This window comes from Bos mutus, chromosome 10 (assembly GCF_027580195.1).
Source record: "Bos mutus isolate GX-2022 chromosome 10, NWIPB_WYAK_1.1, whole genome shotgun sequence".
Taxonomy (NCBI): Eukaryota; Metazoa; Chordata; class Mammalia; order Artiodactyla; family Bovidae; genus Bos; species Bos mutus.
Genome location: NC_091626.1, coordinates 56,056,602 through 56,074,725, shown reverse-complemented (window position 1 = coordinate 56,074,725; position 18,124 = coordinate 56,056,602). Strand labels below are relative to the sequence as shown.

General features: G+C 39.5%; 1 protein-coding gene across 2 annotated transcripts in view; it reads right to left on the bottom strand.

Annotated features, from left to right (window-relative positions):
• Positions 1-18,124, bottom strand: part of MYZAP (myocardial zonula adherens protein) — a 112,905-nt gene that overhangs the window by 11,584 nt on the left and 83,197 nt on the right. The window contains exon 12 of one of the 2 annotated variants that reach the window (XM_005905616.3): positions 7,675-7,775. The exons of the other annotated variant lie outside the window; for it this stretch is intronic. Within the exon in view, the coding sequence (XP_005905678.1) occupies positions 7,675-7,775 (101 nt within the window). The remainder of the gene's footprint in view (positions 1-7,674; positions 7,776-18,124) is intronic. 2 annotated transcript variants of the gene reach the window in all.

Here is an 18,124-nt window from a genome sequence, read left to right as displayed (position 1 = left end):
ACATGACAGGCAGAAATGATTTCTGTTACTTGCAGGTTTAGCCCATATCCATTTTGCTGCCAAATATATTTTCCTAAAAGGGCAATTGGAGCATATTACTATTCTTCAAACTCTTCATTTCCCCCCTTGCTTCCTGGATGGACTCTCATCTCCCCTGCAGGGTGTAAAGGCCTCTGCCATCTACTGTTCTGTCTTTCGCCTGGCCTTTCCTTATTTACACACTGCTTCACAGTTCTGCCATCCTCAACTGTCCCCTCAAATAAATCTGATGAATTCCTACCTGTATTTCAAGAGTCAAACCTCATCCCCCGATTCTGCACAGCAGTGACAGAAACCATCATCCCTTTCTCTGTGTGCCCTCAGTTTCCTTGAGCAGCACCGCTCAGTTTTCTCCTTCCACAGGGTTCACTTTTTTTAAATTTGCCCTCATCAGTAACACCTCCCATCCACAGGGTTCCGTGGTGGTTCAGTGGTGAAGAATCCACTTGCCAATGCAGGAGAATAATATCTTGCCATTTGCAAAACATGGATGGACCTTGAGGACATTAGGGTAAGTGAAATAAGTCAGACAAAGACAAAGTATCTTATTCATATGTTAAACAGAACAAAAACCAAGTTCACAGATACCAAGAAAAGACGGATGATTGCCAGAAGAAGTGGGTGGGGGATGGGCACAATGGGTGAAGGGGCCTAAAGGTACAGACTCCCAGTTATAAAAGTCACAGGGTGTAATGGACAGCATACAACTGTAGGTAACAATACTGTATTGCTTGAGAGTTGCTAATAAATCATCACAAGAGAAAAGGTTTATAACTATATACAGCTACCCAGGTGGCTCAGCAGTAAAGAATCTGCCTGCAATGCAGGAGACGCAGGTTCGATCCCTGCATTGGGAAGAGTCCCCTGGAGAAGGAAATGGCAACCCACTCCAGTATCCTTGCTGGGGAATCCCATGCACAAAGGAACCTGGCGGGCTACAGTCCATGGGGTTGCAAAGAGTCGGATACAACTGAGCGACTAAACAGCAACAACAACAAACACCTATTACCGTGCGGTGATTTTCAACCATGGTTAGGAGACAACTTCTTAATAAGGTGTATTAGAAGCCTGGGTGTGGGGGAATCTTAATCTTCACATAACTCTCCCAAGAGATTCAATGTCTTTTCCACACTCTCCTCCCATTGAAAATGACTGTCACAGAGGCTTGTGACACTCCTGGAAGCATCTCACTGCACCTGCTGGTCTGCACATCCTCTGCTAGCTATAATTTCGTGAAGTGTGAAAACCACATCTTGCTTATCTTCATGACCTCAGCAGCTCACTCAGGCCAGACACAGAACTATCACTACACAGATCAATGACCAAGGCAACCAGAGGACAATGGATTTTGAGGAACGAGTGGTAACAATTTCACCATCACCTGCTACAGAGGAATCCACAGGATATCACAGTTCAGGAGCCCCCAGGGACCCGACCAGGCAGTTTAGTGGAGTGCCAGGGGCATGAGCCAGATGGCAATTTGTGCCAACTCCTGTGAAAATACCACAGAACAGAAATAGTCTCTGGTGACACTATCCTAAAAGCCCATAAAGTTCAGAAATATTTATAAAGGTGAACCCTCTGGGTTTCAGAAACAGGCTCTCATATCTCAACCTTTCAAAAAGAATTGAGGTTAGTTTTTTTAGTTGATCACTAAGAAACAGGATTTCAAGAACACAAATAATTTCAACCACAGAATGAAAATTCAGCCATTTTCTTTAACACATTAAGGCTATTGTTAACCTTTTATTAATCCATAAAGGGGCAGTTCCCTGGGGCAAACAAAAGCAGAGTCAGCAAATAATGCCTTGACAAAAAGCTGCTTTGTGTTCTGGTTTCTACAACAGAAATATGAAAATGTAGGCATTTTAAAGTACTTACTATGCGCCGGCAACTTATGACTGCAAGGAATATTTTTCATTAAAATGTACCTATTAAGACATAATTTATGAGTTTACTGGAAACTGAGTTTCACTAAGGGACAAAGGACAGAAGTCTCTTTTCTTTTGGTATTTTGTTTTCCACTTTTCTCTTTGAAGGCTAGCTGACCTAAAATTGCTCTCAATGGCCTTAATTAATATATATCGAACTTCTCAAATCTGACTCATGAGTTTTGCCTTTAATTAGGTGTTTAGAAGCCCCTGGCATCAGGGTGAATGCCTTTGACCCCTTCCCTCTCTCCTTGCTTTCGAGAAATCTATGCCACACAAAGATGAGATGAAGGAGAAGAATTTGAGAAGGAGAACCTGGAGCCAGGGATGGGACTGAACACTGGTCTCCAAGAGGCTGGGGAAGTGCAAATAGAGAGTCTGGAGCAAGTCATGAAGGAAAAAGCCAGCCCCGTACCAGTGAGTGAGTCCAGGTGCAAAGCTCAAAGGTGAGTGCAGAACCCTGAACTTATGGCAGCTGGGACTGTGGTGATGGCAGCAGCAGAAATATGCAAACATGGCCATATACACTGGACACTTTATATCTGAATCATCTTAGCAAGTTTCAGTAGGAATTACTATCAAAATCTTCCCCTAGGTAAGGAAGCTGAGATTCAAAAAGGTTAGGCATTAGTTCAAAGTTATAGATATACCCAGAGGCAGATCCAGGACCCAAACCCAGGGCTGATTTCCAAGCCTTTGCTCTTAACCACAACTAGAGGATCTGACTTTGATGGAAAAAAATGTGCTCAGCTATGGATAAGGGTTTGTATGAAGATGAAGCGGTGCCCAGCAGGCAGCCAGGAATGAGGACTTGTATGCAAGAGAGGTGTGAGCTACCTAAGCTCTTCAAATCTCAGTTTCCTTACCTAGGGGAAGATTTTGATAGTCAACTGACTTCCAATTAGAGTTGCTCTATTTTTTCTGTGCTCCCTGAGCAGCTCTAATTGTTAAGTCAGTTATGTTTCACTCTTCGCAACTCCATGGGGCTGTAGCCCGCCAGGCTCCTCTGTCCGTGGAATTTCCCAGGCAAGAATATTGGAGGCTGGTTGGAATTTCCTACTGCAGAAGATCTTCCCTACCTGGGGATCAAAGCTGGTTTCCTGCTTGGCAGGCAGATTGTTAGCCACCAAATGCTGTTAGCAGTAGCACAGCATGTAAAACTTGCAGGTATAGGGAGAAATGGGTCTTAGGTGCCATAAGGCTTTACAGCAGCACGGGCTTTGTGCCCAGTGCCTGGGACACACTGCAACACCTGATAACACAGCTGACCAAAGACCTCATCTATCACTGGGGCTTCCAGAGTTCTACACAGCGTCCAGTGTAAACCACTGATACCAAACCGCTGACAATTGAAAAATTCAACACATACGGGAGCACGAGCCACTCAATTAAGCTGTCAACCAACCAACCCAATCAAAAAATTGGCAGAAAACCGTAATAGATGTTTCTCCAAAGAAGAAGAAATACAGATGGCCAGGAGGCATATGAAAAGATGCTCAACATCACTCATTATTAGAAAAATGCAAACCAAAACTACCATGAGGTACCAACTCACCAGTTAGAATAGCCATCATTAAAAAGTCAACAAACAACAAATGCTGGAGAGGATGCTGAGAAAGGGAACCCTCCTCCCCTGTCAGCGCAAATTAAGTTAGTGCATGCATGATGGAAGGCAGGGATTCCTCAGAAAACTGAGAGTGGAATTACCATATGATCCAGCAATGCCACTCCTGGGCATATATCTAGACGAAACTCTAATCCAAAAAGACACGCCCCCGACGTTCAGAGCAGCACTATTCACAATGGCCGAAACATGGAGACAACCTACATGTCTATTGCCAGATGAATGGCTAAAGATGTGGTCCACATTTACAACAGAATATTTACTCAGCCATAAAAAAGAACAAAATAATGCCATTTGCAACAACGTGGATGGACCTAGAAATTATCATAGTAAGTGAAGTAAGAGAAAAACAAATATCACTCATATGTGGAATCTCATTTTTAAAAGACGATACAAACTTATTTTGGAGAAGAGAATGGCAATCCAATCCAGTATTCTTGCCTGGAGAATTCCACGGACAGAGGATCCTGGCAGGCTACAGTCCGTGAGGTTGCAAAGAGTCAGACACGACTGAGCAACTAAGACACAAACTTATTTACAGAACAGAAGCAGACTTGTATCAGAAACAACTCACAGTTACCAGAGGGGGAACACTGGGGAGAAGCATAAACCAGGAGCTTGGGATGAACACGTGTACACTCCTATGTATAAAACAGATAACCAACACAAACCTACGATACAGCACAGGGAACTCTATTCAATATCCTGTGATAACCTATATGAGCAAAAAATTAAAAAAGAATGAACACATGTATAACTGAATCACTTTGCTCTACACCTGAAAGTTACACAACACTGTAAATCAACTATACTCCAATAAAATGTTAAAAAAAAATACTTGATACCATGTTTTATATGTAAAATCAAGTTTTGATTTAGATAATAGGAATACTAGCTATTAAGTTCTTCAGTTACCATGTTAAATTCTTTACATATATGTTTTCATTTAATCCTCATAACAGTCCAATATGATTTGATATTGTCATCTTCATTCCCATTGTAAGGATGGAATCACAGCAGATTAAAGGAGACTAAGTAACTGGCGCAGGGCTGTGCTCAGCTGGCTGGGCAGGGACCCCCACAGCCTAAACCTTCCCAGCTGGAGGGTACGGCAGAAGACCCAGAAGGAAGAACAAAACTCACCTGCGTAACAGGCTTAATTCATTACTTTTTATGGATCTAAGATATTTGGGGAGCCTGTTTTCAAAATATTCTTGGGAGGGAGGAGGGAGGAGGGTTCAGGATGGGGAACACGTGTATACCTGTGGTGGATTCATGTTGATATATGGCAAAACCAATACAATATTGTAAAGTTAAAAAATGAAAAAAAAATTATTGAAAACACCATGGAATCTTTTGTTAGTTAGATGCCAGTTTGAAGTCTTAGGAGAAGGCAATTGGCACCCCACTCCAGTACTCTTGCCTGGAAAATCCCATGGGTGAAGGAGCCTGGTGGGCTGCAGTCCATGGGGTCGCTAAGAGTCGAATACAACTGAGCGACTTCACTTTCACTTTTCACTTTCATGCATTGGAGAAGGAAATGGCAACCCACTCCAGTGTTCTTGCCTGGAGAATCCCAGGGATGGGGGAGCCCGGTGGGCTGCCATCTATGGGGTCACACAGAGTTGGACACAACTGAAGTGACTTAGCAGTAGCAGCAGTTGAAGTCTTAAGTGAGAACCAGGGATTCTTTTAGAACATACGTAACACAATTTAGCAATCTCTACTGAGCATTTTAAAACTACAGATGTACCATACCAGGACTCCAGAGGTATGGCTCAAATCCTGGCTCTGTGGCTTCTAGGAAATCCCTGTATCTCTCTGGGCCTCAGTTTTGGTATCTATAAAACAGGGAGATTAGATCCGGGGGTGGGGGTTCCCATTTGATTGTGACCACAGAGTTCTTTATTCAGGCAAAATCTTACTTGGAATCTAACATATAAAACACACTAAAAACTGAGTTTCTCAGGTTGGGTTTTTTTCTGTGAGGGGGGACGGTCTCCACAGGCTAGCTCCTTGCTTACCTCGTCGCCCCCACCCCGAAGCCCCTCCTGGAGCCCGAGCACAGAGCGCACAGTTCCAAAAAGCACAGGTGGGAAACCACGGCCCCACCTCACCTCTCAAGAGGCTGTGCTCCTCGCCCCCCAGACGTGCACGGCGCCTGTCACATAGTAGGCACTTCATAAATACTTGCGAGAGAAAGAATGAAAGATTACCCTGCCTTTTCGGAAATGGGGATACGTAGTTTTCATTTCCTCTGCTGATTGCCCCAGGTAGTTAAAGTGCTAAGATGGATCCTGGGGGAAACCAAATGTTACATTTATGGAAAAGCTGCTTTTAGATACTGAAGTGGCTTCCAAGTTCAGTGCGGCCATAAGTTAAGGGTCTGTCAGCACTTCCATTATGAACACCGCTTTGTGGTTTCATAACTTAGCCATAAAAGTTTGCTTCAGGCTATCCCTCGGCATACAAATTGAAAACCCTGTTTTAGGCCAAAATGTGGGAATTAGAAAACAAACAATTTATTGGTTTCAGACATAGTTTTGTACCCGTCTCAACCAAATAAGATTTATTATGTGGGCAATTAGAGGGGACTAAGCCACTTGGTTCTTGAAAAATTAAAAAAAAGAGGAAATAGCCAAACTATTTATATTTTAACAGTTGTCCCTGGGTATGATCAATCATTCTTTTGGGTCCTATTTTTATCAAGTACTTTATCCCCTGCATTGATGAGACCTAGAGTCTATTTATACATTCTTTTTCCTTCTTTTTTAAACATATTCTGTTAATGGTATCAGAATGAAAAATATTGCCTTGTTTTTAATTAAAAAGCGAGCAACATAAATGAGACTTATCTCAAAAAAATAAATAAAAGAGCTTAATCCTGCTTTTGGTAAGTATTTTGAGAATGGCAAGTATCTCATTTTAATAAACAAAAAAGACAATATCAGTAATGACTAAACAGGGATATGAGACATTGTTCTACAGTGTGAGAACTGGTTAGAGCTGAGTAGTCACCTGGGCAACTCACTGACTTACCAGGTCAGGAAATGGAGGCCCCAGCTAACAAGAGTCCAGCCTGAACATGTCCCGCAGCTCCTAACCCCGAGGACGAGAGCTGGGTGTTCTACAGCCCAGCTTGGCAATCAGCTCATTCCTGTTTCCCATGGATGTAACCATTCAAAGCCAGGAGTCTACATTTTCCTGACCGACTCATGTCCACCACCACACACACGCCCCTAACCACACGAGAATACACCTTCCGGCACTGCACACAGGGTGTGGCACTCTGTGACTCTGGTGACCCAAGTCACAAGCCATGTACCGTCAGTGCCCTTGGTATGCACTTGTTTTCTGTCCTCTTGGAGCCAAGCACAGTTTTGAGCACCTAGAGACATGGGCTGGGTTGCTGGGTCACAGGCGCTAACCTGACTGGGGAGAGACCCAGGTACTGGGCTTGTGAGCAACTTAACAACACATGGCTCAGTCCTCTAGCTCAGCAATGCAGCTGAACAAACCAGGTTATAGTTCCTGTTTATGTGCTTATGTCTGAAGAGATGTATTTGTGAATCTGGTCTAGTGCATGACAACACTCTGTTACAGTACTAGGGAGCAGCAGGGTTTAGAGTCTCCCTACTCTGTTACTACCTCACAGGGCCCTCTCACACTGTTGAGAATGTCTGCCTGTACATCTGATTTCCCTTGCAGCCTGCACTCTGGGGCAGGAACCCAGTCTAATTCCTCTCGTTATCATCACTGTCTGGCACAGGGGAGGTACTCAACAGATGTGTGCCGAATGAACAGATAAATGAATAGATGAAGGACCAAATGCACACACTTGCTGATGGGGCTCATCTCTCTGCAGGGGCTTCCCCAGGTCTTTCCTGGGCCATGCATGCCCTTGGCCTCCACAGTCTCCCCACTCCACAGAAACCAGCCAGACCCCTCAGCAGCCACCACTTCTCTTTGCAGAAATACTTTTGATAGAAAGAATGCAATTCTGGGAATAACAGCACAGTGAAAGTATTTTCTCGAGTCAAAGGGGAATTTGAGTTGGAACAATAGGAAATTCTTAAATACCTGGGTAGAAGATCACAGCCCACTCCAACCTCTCTGGTTTCCACTTCAGTCTTGGACTGGGTTTCTATTAAATAGTCCAACCTGCTTTGTAGTTCATTATTCTAGAGATGAGGGGGAAAAGGGCTGTTAGTAAAGCAAATGTGTTCCCCCACAAATACATATGATACAATTTATAGGTATTATCTGGATTTTCCCCTAGACACAGACATCTATCACAGTGTATTTTTAAGTGCCTCTTATACAGTAGGAATTGAAGGAATATATTGACTGAATCCTTACTAATAGCTTTATGTGCCTGGACATACATATGTATCCAATTTTACCTGAATGGAAACAAACAAAATATCCTACTCTGTACCATTATTTGCTTTTTGCCCTACTCTGTACCATTTGCTTTTCTCCCACTCAACAATGTGTTGTGACTCTTTCCATGTTTATTAGTTTTCTTTTTATGTCAACAAACTATTTTAATGGGTTCATAGCATTCCATTGTATGGATCTACATTATTTAACTAGTCTCTTACTGATGACCTTTAGATATTTATCACTTTTTTTGTAATTATAAATAAGGTACAGCTCATGTTTTAAAACTCCCTCATTAAACTATAAATTGAGTTTAAGTCTATTAACTTAATTTAGAGGGAAATACCTCTGTAACTTAATAATTAGTATTTCGTAGGTGTGGAAAATTCAGAATCTCAAACATATAAAGTAGAACAAGCTCCTTGGGATTAAAATTAGCATTCTGAAATAGTGTTTTTTCCCCAGACCAGAGCCAAACATTACATAAGTTGATGATTAGATGCTCAGGAATTGGAAATTTGCCCCGTGGGGGAAATGAAGGACAAAGGAGCAAGGGAGTTGAGGATATTGAAATGAAAACAGATGAAATGCTGCTGCCTAAAACCCAAAGGACAGAAAGACACACCTTTTAAAAAATTCAGACAGTGGTTCTCTCTGTGTATAGAGATTTTTTGATTTCTCTTTTAAAGTTCTATGTATTTTCTGTAATGCTAAATTTTCATGAGGCAATAACCATAACTATGTTCCTGACTGTATTACTCAGAACACAGTATGTAGTATATGCAAGATAAATATGTATTGAATAAATGTATAAATGCCTTTGAAAGTGTGTTAGTCGCTCAGTCATGTCCAACCTTTTGTGACACTATGGACTGTAACTTGCGATTCCTCTGTCCATGGGATTCTTCTCCAGGCAAGAATACTGGAGTGGGTTACCATGCCTTTCTCCAGGGGATCTTCCTGACCCAGGGATCAAACCCAGATCTCCTGCATTGCAGGCAGATTCTTTACCAACTGAGCCACCAGGGAATGAGTGTTTTATTTGCATAACCAGAAAAAATTAAGCGTTTGTCTTTTCTAAGCTGATGCTGAAGCTAAGGCACTGTATTCTAAGACACTCAACAACACATGAAAGTTGAAAAGTTATTTGGAAACAAGCTCATTTGCTCTGAAAGAGCTCCTGCTCTGGATGGGTGATAACAAGGCGCAAAGCAGCGGCTCTGGTGCAGACTCACGTTCTGCAGGGTATAAAGGTCTAGGAATCCCTTCTGATAATGCGAAACGGTGTACAGGAAGAGAATGCACTCCAGGTTCCTTAGCTGCTGACAAGCCATGACTGATCTGTGGGCTCGGCATCTGTCACCTGGTGCTCTGGGAGAATGCTGTTGGCTAACTGCCAGGGGATCACCATCATTTACACATACACACACACACACACACACACTGCTTCACCAACAATATCTGAACTCTCCCATTCATACAGAAAGAGAGGCCTGCCCATTAACAATCAACAGTCCCACTGTTTCATTCTTTCTCAGTGTAGACTGTAATCATGAGGATTCTGTAAAATGCTGAGCTGAGTACCTATAGTTAGGGGGCAAAAAGGCAAGGTTAGCGAATGTATCCCAATTGGTATACAGTGAGTAGTGGACTTGTAGTCCTAAGTCTTTTGTTCTATTTCAAAGGAACTCTCGTACAAATCAAGCTTCCCTGGTGGCTCAGATGGTAAAGAATCTGCCTGCAGTGCAGGAGACCCGGGTTCAAACCCTGAATCAGCTATTCACTGAAGCACTGATATGAAAATCTTTAACTTTTAAAAATGTAATACTATTAGTTAAAAAAAAAAAAAAAACCTGAGTATCTGCTGGGAATCAGGTAGTATGTAAAATCAAGTGAGGGGAGGAAGTTGGCAGCTAAAGAAATAGGGCATAATTTGTAACCTTTGAGGAGTTCAGTCTTTTGGGGGTACAGACATCTAAGCAGAAAATAACAGAACAAACTCCTAAGTCTCATGCCAGGGGGACCCAGAAAATATCATGGGGGCACTTCAGAGGGGATGTCCAACTCAAAATGGAGGACTGAATTGTCTGAAGATTTTCTGGAGTTATGCAAGGGACAGAGAGTAAGGGAAATAAAAGGAATGAGTACCCCAGAATTATGGAAGAATACTGGGTTGAGAACAGGCCCCTGACTGTAGTGTACAGGTGTGCAGGAGTTGGTTATGAAGGGCTGTGTATGCCACAACCAAGCCTCTACACCCAGGCCCATAAGACCAAACTCAAATTTTACTTCAAACACTTGGGCTCCAAGTGAAAACTGTATTGGGAGGAAATAAAACTATAAGGAAGGAAGATCAGTCAGGGAGGTCACTGCAATTTTCTAGGTAGAGTGAGAGCCGCACTTCTAGTATATAGGAGTAAGCAGTTAAATAGAGCCTCCTCAAACTATACAGTGGAGAAAAAGACAGTCTATTCAACAAGTGGTGCTGGGTAAACTGGCCAACCACGTGTAAAAGAATGAAACTAGAACACTTTCTAATACCATACACAAAAATAAACTCAAAATGAATTAAAGATCTAAATGTAAAACCAGAAATGCAAATCAAAACCACAATGAGGAATCATCTCACACTGGTCAGAATGGCCATCATCAAAAAGTCTACAAACAATAAATGCTGGAGAAGGTGTGGAGAAAAGGGAACCCTCTTACACTGTTGGTGGGAGTGCAAACTGGTACAGCCACTATGGAGAACAGTGTGGAGATTCCTTAAAAAACTGGGAATAGAACTGCCATATGACCCAGCAATCCCACTGCTGGGCATATACCCCAAGGAAACCAGAATTGAAAGAGACTCATATACCCCAATGCTCACTGCAGCACTATTTACAATAGCTAGGACATGGAAGCAACCTAGATGCCCATCAGCAGTTGAATGGATAAGGAAGTTGTAGTACATATACATAATGGAATATTACTAAGCTATAAAAAGGAATGCATTTGAGTCAGTCCTAATGAGGTGGATGAACCTGGAGCCTATTATACAGAGTGAAGTAAGTCAGAAAGAGAAACACAAATACTGTACATTAACACATATGTATGGAATTTAGAAAGATGGTAATGACTATCCTACATGCAGGGCAGCAAAAGAGACACAGACGTAAAGAACAGATTTTTGGACTCTGTGGGAGAAGACAAGGGTGGGATGATTTGAGAGAATAGCATTGAAACATATATATTACCATATGTAAAACAGATGACCAGTGCAAGTTTGATGCATGAAGCAGAGCACCCAAAGCCAGTGCGCTGGGTCAACCCAGAGGGATGGGATGGAGAGGGAGAGGGTTCAGGATGGGGGGACACATGTATACCTCTGGCCAATTCATGTTGATGTATGACAAAAACCCATCTCAATATTGTAAAGTAATTATCATCCAATTTAAATAAATAATTTAATTTTAAAAATAGAGACTCGTGCAAAGAATAGCTATCAACCTTGGACAGAAGACAAACAACAACCGAGGTCTTCAGAGACTGAAGGACAGGTAAGTTTTAGACAGGAGGTAAAACTTGGAGCAGTTGACAAGCATTGGCTGGGTTCTCTGTGATTCTTTTGTTTCTGTTTGCAGCTTTGCCCAAGAGCAGAATAGTCATAGTGGAGGCAGCACTAACACAGTAAAAATTTGATAGAAAGATCATCTGTATGATAGGAAAAAAAAAAACAAAACAGTAGGAGTCTACGGGATAGAAGCATTACCAAGAGTGAGAAGGAAGCCAAAATGGAAGGGTCAGAAAAGACTGAAATTCTATATTCTGTGTATAAACTCAGTTCCAGTCTCCAGCAGACCCCTGAACAATGTACATGTGGAGCAAAGTGAAAGAAGTATGAAGCCAAGGCTTAAAGAACTGAACCGAGATCTAACCCATCACCCACCATAGCAAGGCAGGATGCAGTTGGGTCTAACCAGATTCTTTACCTTCTAAAGCAATTACAAGTCTATTTTCCTGCACATCACTGATGAAGGAGGAAAAAAAAAAAAAAACAGAAACAGAAAATATAAATAGAAAACAAATGGTAACTTTTGAACAGAAAAGTACAATGCCTGAAATTAGATCAATCACTAGATTGCCCTAAGAAAAAAATGGATATGCCAAAGGAAGGAGTCAGTAAACTTGAAGACACATTAAAGAAGTCATTCAATCAAGATAAGATAATGTTGAAAATAATAAATGAAACTTCATGGAATGTGAGACAATTTTTAAAAGCCTAACATAGGGACACTGGAATCACAGAAGGAAAGAAGAAACTGGAGCAGAAAAAATATTCAAAAAACTAAGGGGGCAGTTGGGTGGGGGGTAGTACATCTCCAGGTTCTTGGGGAAAACAAAGAATGGCTGAAATTTTCCCATTTTGGTAAGAGACATAAATTTATATAAATTCAAGAATTGACTATAACAATATATTGATTATATATTATTGAATATATATATTCAATATATATCAATATATCTTGATATATATATTGAATATATATATAACCAATATATTGATTATATATTGATTCAATATATATAATCTTGAATATAACCAATTCAAGAATCTCATCAAACTCAGACAACCAATTCAAAGAGAAACCTACCTTGGCATATTACAGTCAAACTACTGAAAAACACAAAGAAAAATCTTGAAAGTCATCCTGTTACATATAGGGAAACAGTAATCTGAATTACCAAAGGTTGCTCATCAAAAACTATGAAAGCCAGACGAGACTGAATACTAATGAAGGAAACTGTCAACCTAGAACTCTATATATATTTCCATAATGAAGGTGAACTACAGGCCTTATTTTCAAATAAGAAAAACTAAGTGAATGTGTCCCCATCTGGTCTGCACTACACAAAATGCTAAATAAAAATTCTTCACCCTAAAAAAAAAAAAAAAAAAAATTCTTCACCCTGAAGAGAGGTATCAGAAACTCAGATTTTTCAGGAATGAGTGAAGAATATCAGAAATAAATACTATATGAGTAAACATAAAAGAAAATTATTTTAATTTCTCCAAATACATATGACATAAAACTTCTAGCAATATACAGTGGGTTTATAGTAATATATAGATACAATACATAAGGTTAACTCAGACAGCAGGGGGAAGGGTTAATGGACCTTATCATTGTAAGATTTCTACATTTTATATTAAATGGTACAATATTACCTCTAAGTAGACTGTGAACACTAGATGATGTATATTATAGTACCTAGAGCAACCACTCAAATATTAAAGACACAATGCCAACTGATGAATGGATGAATTAAAATGGAATTCTAAAAAATTTTGGAATAGTCCAAAAAAAGGCAAGAGAAGGGAACAAAACCAGCAAATAAGCCAGAGGGACTAAATAGAAAACAAACAATGGCAGAACTAAATCCAACCATGTCAATAAAAATTAAATGTCAATGGACTGTTCACTTCAGTATAAGAATATCAGAATGTATAAAGAAACAAAACCTAACTATATATTGTCTACAGGAGATGTACTTTAAATAACACAGACCAGTTAAAAATAAGTGGATGGAAAAAAATATACCATGCAAACAATAAACTTAAGAGTGCAGAAATTATAATACCAGATAAAAGAGACTTTAAGACAAAGAGTATGAACAAAGGTAGTGACCAGTATTTCATAAAGAGATCAATTCATGCCAAAACACAATAGTCAAAAATGTGTTTGTACCTAATAAGAGAGCTTTAAAATATATGAAGTAAAAAACAAAATTAAACAGTCTGAAATCATAGCAAGGGACTTTAATACCTGCTCTGAGCAACTAAGAGAACAGTTATACAAAAACCAGGAAAATCATAAATAATCCAGACAATATTATCAACAACCTAAATCTAATTGATATTTATATAACACACACAAAAACAGCAGAATATGAATTTTTTTTATAATACTCAACCAAGAGAAACCATATGCTGAGCCATAAAACAAGTCAAACTAAATTTAAAAGAATGAAAACCATACAAAGCATGTTCTAGGACCATAACAATTAAATTAGAAATAAAAAACAATAAGATGTCTAAGAACACCACAAATATTTGGAAGCTGAACAACACACTTCTAAATAATTGATAAGTCAAAGAATCTCAAAGGAAATTAGAAAATATTTTGAACTGGATGATAATGAAAATACATCTTATTAAAGCTTGTAGGTTGCAGGTGAAGCAGAGCTGGGAAGGGACATTCATAGATTTAAAAGCGTATATTAGAAAAGAAGAAAGGTCTAAAATCACTGACCTATAAGGTCTACCTCAAGAAGCTAGAAAAAGAAGAGCAAAGTAACACCAAAATAATTAGAGGGAAGAGAATAATGAATATCAGAGCAAACAGCCTCAATAAAACAGAAAACAGATAATATTCTCTATCCACAAAGCCAAAAGCTATTTTAGTTTTTAAAAAAAACAGCAAAATTAATAACATTCTACTTAGATTGATCAAAGAAGGGTGGAAGGGGACAAATGATCAATATCAGAATAAAGAGGCATTAAAAAGAAATAATAGGATATCTATGGTGAAACAAAAATATCAATCCTTACTTCACACAAAATACAAAAATTAACTCCAAATGGATCTTAAAACTAAATTTAAAAGCAAAACGCCTATCATTTTTAGAGGAAATCATTGGAGAAAATCTCTGTGACCTTGTAGTAGACAAAGATTTCTTAGGAACTAAAAAGCAGAAACCATAACAAATTGATAAATTGAACTTTACCAAAAATAAAAATGGATACCAAAAGGTATCATTAAGAAAATGAAAAAGGAGGTCATGAAATGGGAGCAAATGTTCACAATACATTTATCTGACCAAGAACTGGTATCCAGAATACATAAAGAACCCTTAACACAACAAAAAAGAAAAGTAAAATTCAGTAAAATAATGGGCCAAAGATCTGAACAAACACTTCAAAAAATAATATATACAAATGGCTAATAAGCACTTAAAACATGCTCAGCATCACTGGTGACCATGGAAATACCACCATAATGAGATACCACCACATACCTTCCAGAATGGCCATGTGAAAAAGACTGACAGTATTAAGGGTGAGGATGCAGAGAAACTGGAACAGTCCAACTTCTGGTGGGAAAGTAGACTCCTTTGATAGTTTCTTAAAAAGTTAGATCTTTATCTACCATACATCCCAGCCATCCCATTACTAGGAATTCACTCAACAAGAATCAACCTGGGCTTCAGGTTCAAGATGGCAGAGTAAAAGGATTTGCGCCCATCTCCCGCAAGAGCACCAGAATCACAACTAGCTGTTGAACAAGCATCAACAGAAAGACGCTGAAACCTACCAAAAAAAGATACCCCACACCCAAAGACAAAGAAGAAGCCGCAACTAGATGGTAGGAGGGGCACAATTATGATAAAAACAAATCCCATACCCTCTGGGTGGGCGACCCACAAACTGGAGAACAATAATACCAAAGAAGTTCTCCCACTGTTGTGAAGGTTTGGAACCCATGTCAGGCTTCCCAGCCTGGGGACCTGACAAAGGGACTGGGAATCCCCAGGGAATCTGACTTTGTAGGCCAGTGGGATTTGATTACAAAATTTCCACAGGACTGGGGTACCAGAGACTCCAGTCTTGGAGGCTGAAAACAAAACCTTGCGTGCACCAAGACTCAGAGGAAAGGAGAAGTGACTCCATAGGAAACTGAACCAAAACCACCTGTGTTGGAGGGTCTCCTGTGGAGGTGTGGGTCAGCAGGGGCTCCCCAGAGGGACGGGGGTTGGGGGAGGGGCGTGGGACTGGCAGCAGCTGTCTGGGGAGGTCAGCTTTGGTGTAAACCTTCTTGGAGGCCACCACCAACCTGACCATAGAGCCCTTAGACCTGAGGGCTGAGTTGCCTTAGGCCAAAAAATTACCAGGGAGGGAGCACAACCCCATCCATCAGCAGATAATTGGATTAAAGCTTTACTGAGAAAGACCTAGTTTTTCCCACCACCAGTCCTTCCCTTCAGGAAGCCTACAAAAGCCTCTTAGCCTCCTCCATCAGAGAGGGTAGACAGAAGAAACAAGAAGAACCACAATCTCAAAGCAACTAAAATAAAACCACGTTACAGAAAGTTAATCAGCATGAAAAAGCAGAAAGTTATATCCCAGATGAAGGGACAAGGTAAAACTCCAGAAAAGCAACTAAATGAAGTGGAGATAGGCAACCTTTCAGAAAAAGAATTCAGAATAATGATAGTGAAGTTGATTCAGGATCTCAGAAAAAGAATGGAGGCAAAGATTGAGGTGATGCAAGAAATGCTTACCAAAGACCTAGAAGAATTAAAGAACAAACAGAGATCAGTAATATACTGGAAGGAATCCACAGCAGGGTAACTGAGGCAGAAGCATGGATAAATGACCTGGAGGACAGAATGGTGGAAATCACTGCCACAGAACAGGATACAGAAAAAAGAAGGAAAAGAAATGAAGACAGCCTAAGAGACCTCTGGGAAAACAGTAAATGCATGGACATTAGCATTATAGGGGACCCAGAAGGAAAAGAGAGAGAAAAATGACCTGAGAAAATATTTGAAGAGATAATATCTGAAAACTTCCCAAACATGGGAAAGGAAATAATCAACCAAGTCCAGGAAGCACAGAGTCCCAGGCAGGATAAACGCAAAGAGGAACACACTGAGACACACAGTAATCAAACTGACAAAATTAAAGACAGAGATAAAATACTAAAAGCAACAAGGGAAAAATGACAAGTAACATGGAAAGAAACTCCCATCAGGCTATCAGCTGATTTCTCAACAGAAACTCTACAAGCCAGATGGGAATGGCATGACATATTTAAAGTGATGAAAGGGAAGAACCTACAACCAAGAATATTCCACCCAACAAGACTGTCCTTCAGATTTGATGGAGAAATCAAAAGCTTTCCAGACAAGAGAAAATTAAAGAGAATTCGGCACCACCAACCACCAAACCAGCTTAACAACATAAGCTAAAGGAACTTCTCTAGGCCTAAAACAAGAGAACAGAAAAGCCCTACCTACAGAAAATAAACCCAAAGCAAGTTAAGAAAATGGTAATAGGATTATACATATGGATAATTACCTTAAATGTAAATGGATTAAATACACCAACCAAAAGACACAGACTGGCTGAGCAGATGAAAACACGTGCATGTATGCACTTTCACTTACCACATCACTCTGCTTGACCCCCCCAAACTGTATGTAATTATTTTATATTGTTAGGTTAATCATGTTCCCACTATGGCTTGCAATTGTAATTATCTTTTATTTTTTGTCTTGTTATTGATTGTGAAAACTGATAAACATCTTTCACTATTGTGATTATGTAACTATTACTCAGTACCATTGTATTACGATTGGTCAGCAGAAAAATTACAGAATTCTGTATCACCAAAACAACCATGTAATAGAAAAACCTGTAATCACTTAAAAAATCCATATGCATATGAGAATTATTTTGGAATTTTCTAAAAAATACAAATGCCCAGGTATTGCTTTGTGTTTTTGCCAGCGCTCCAGATATGTTTCTAGTGAGTAGCCATGTTTAAAAATAACTGGACTATATAAGGATCTTTTACTTTTATCTAGTTTATTTCTTTTTTCTATTTCATAGTCAGTGCTCCCATTTCATTTAGTTTATGTTTCCCAATTTCTCCATCTCTCTTTTTTTTATGTTCTTTCTCAAGCCTTTATCAAGTGTAGTAGAAAAGCTTTTGTATACATATATATAATCTATATAATCTATATTTTAGAAAACTTATGAAATTTTTCCTAACTAAAAATTTATGATATTTAGATTCCATTTGATTGACTTGATGTGAATAGAATGCTACATTTCTAATTTTAAAAAATGGATATGCAACAAGCAACAAAGGTTTACTGTATAGCACAGGGAACTATAATCAATATCTTATAATAACCTATAATGGAAAATAATTTCAAAAATAACATATGTGTATATGTATAACTGAATCACACACACAAAAGAAATTTTGTAAACTTTTTGAAATTTAGTAATGTTTATCTGTTTTGCCAGTTTTTCTAAATGTCCTATGGATATCTGATAACATATGAGATATAAAATTTTAAATATATTTATGTA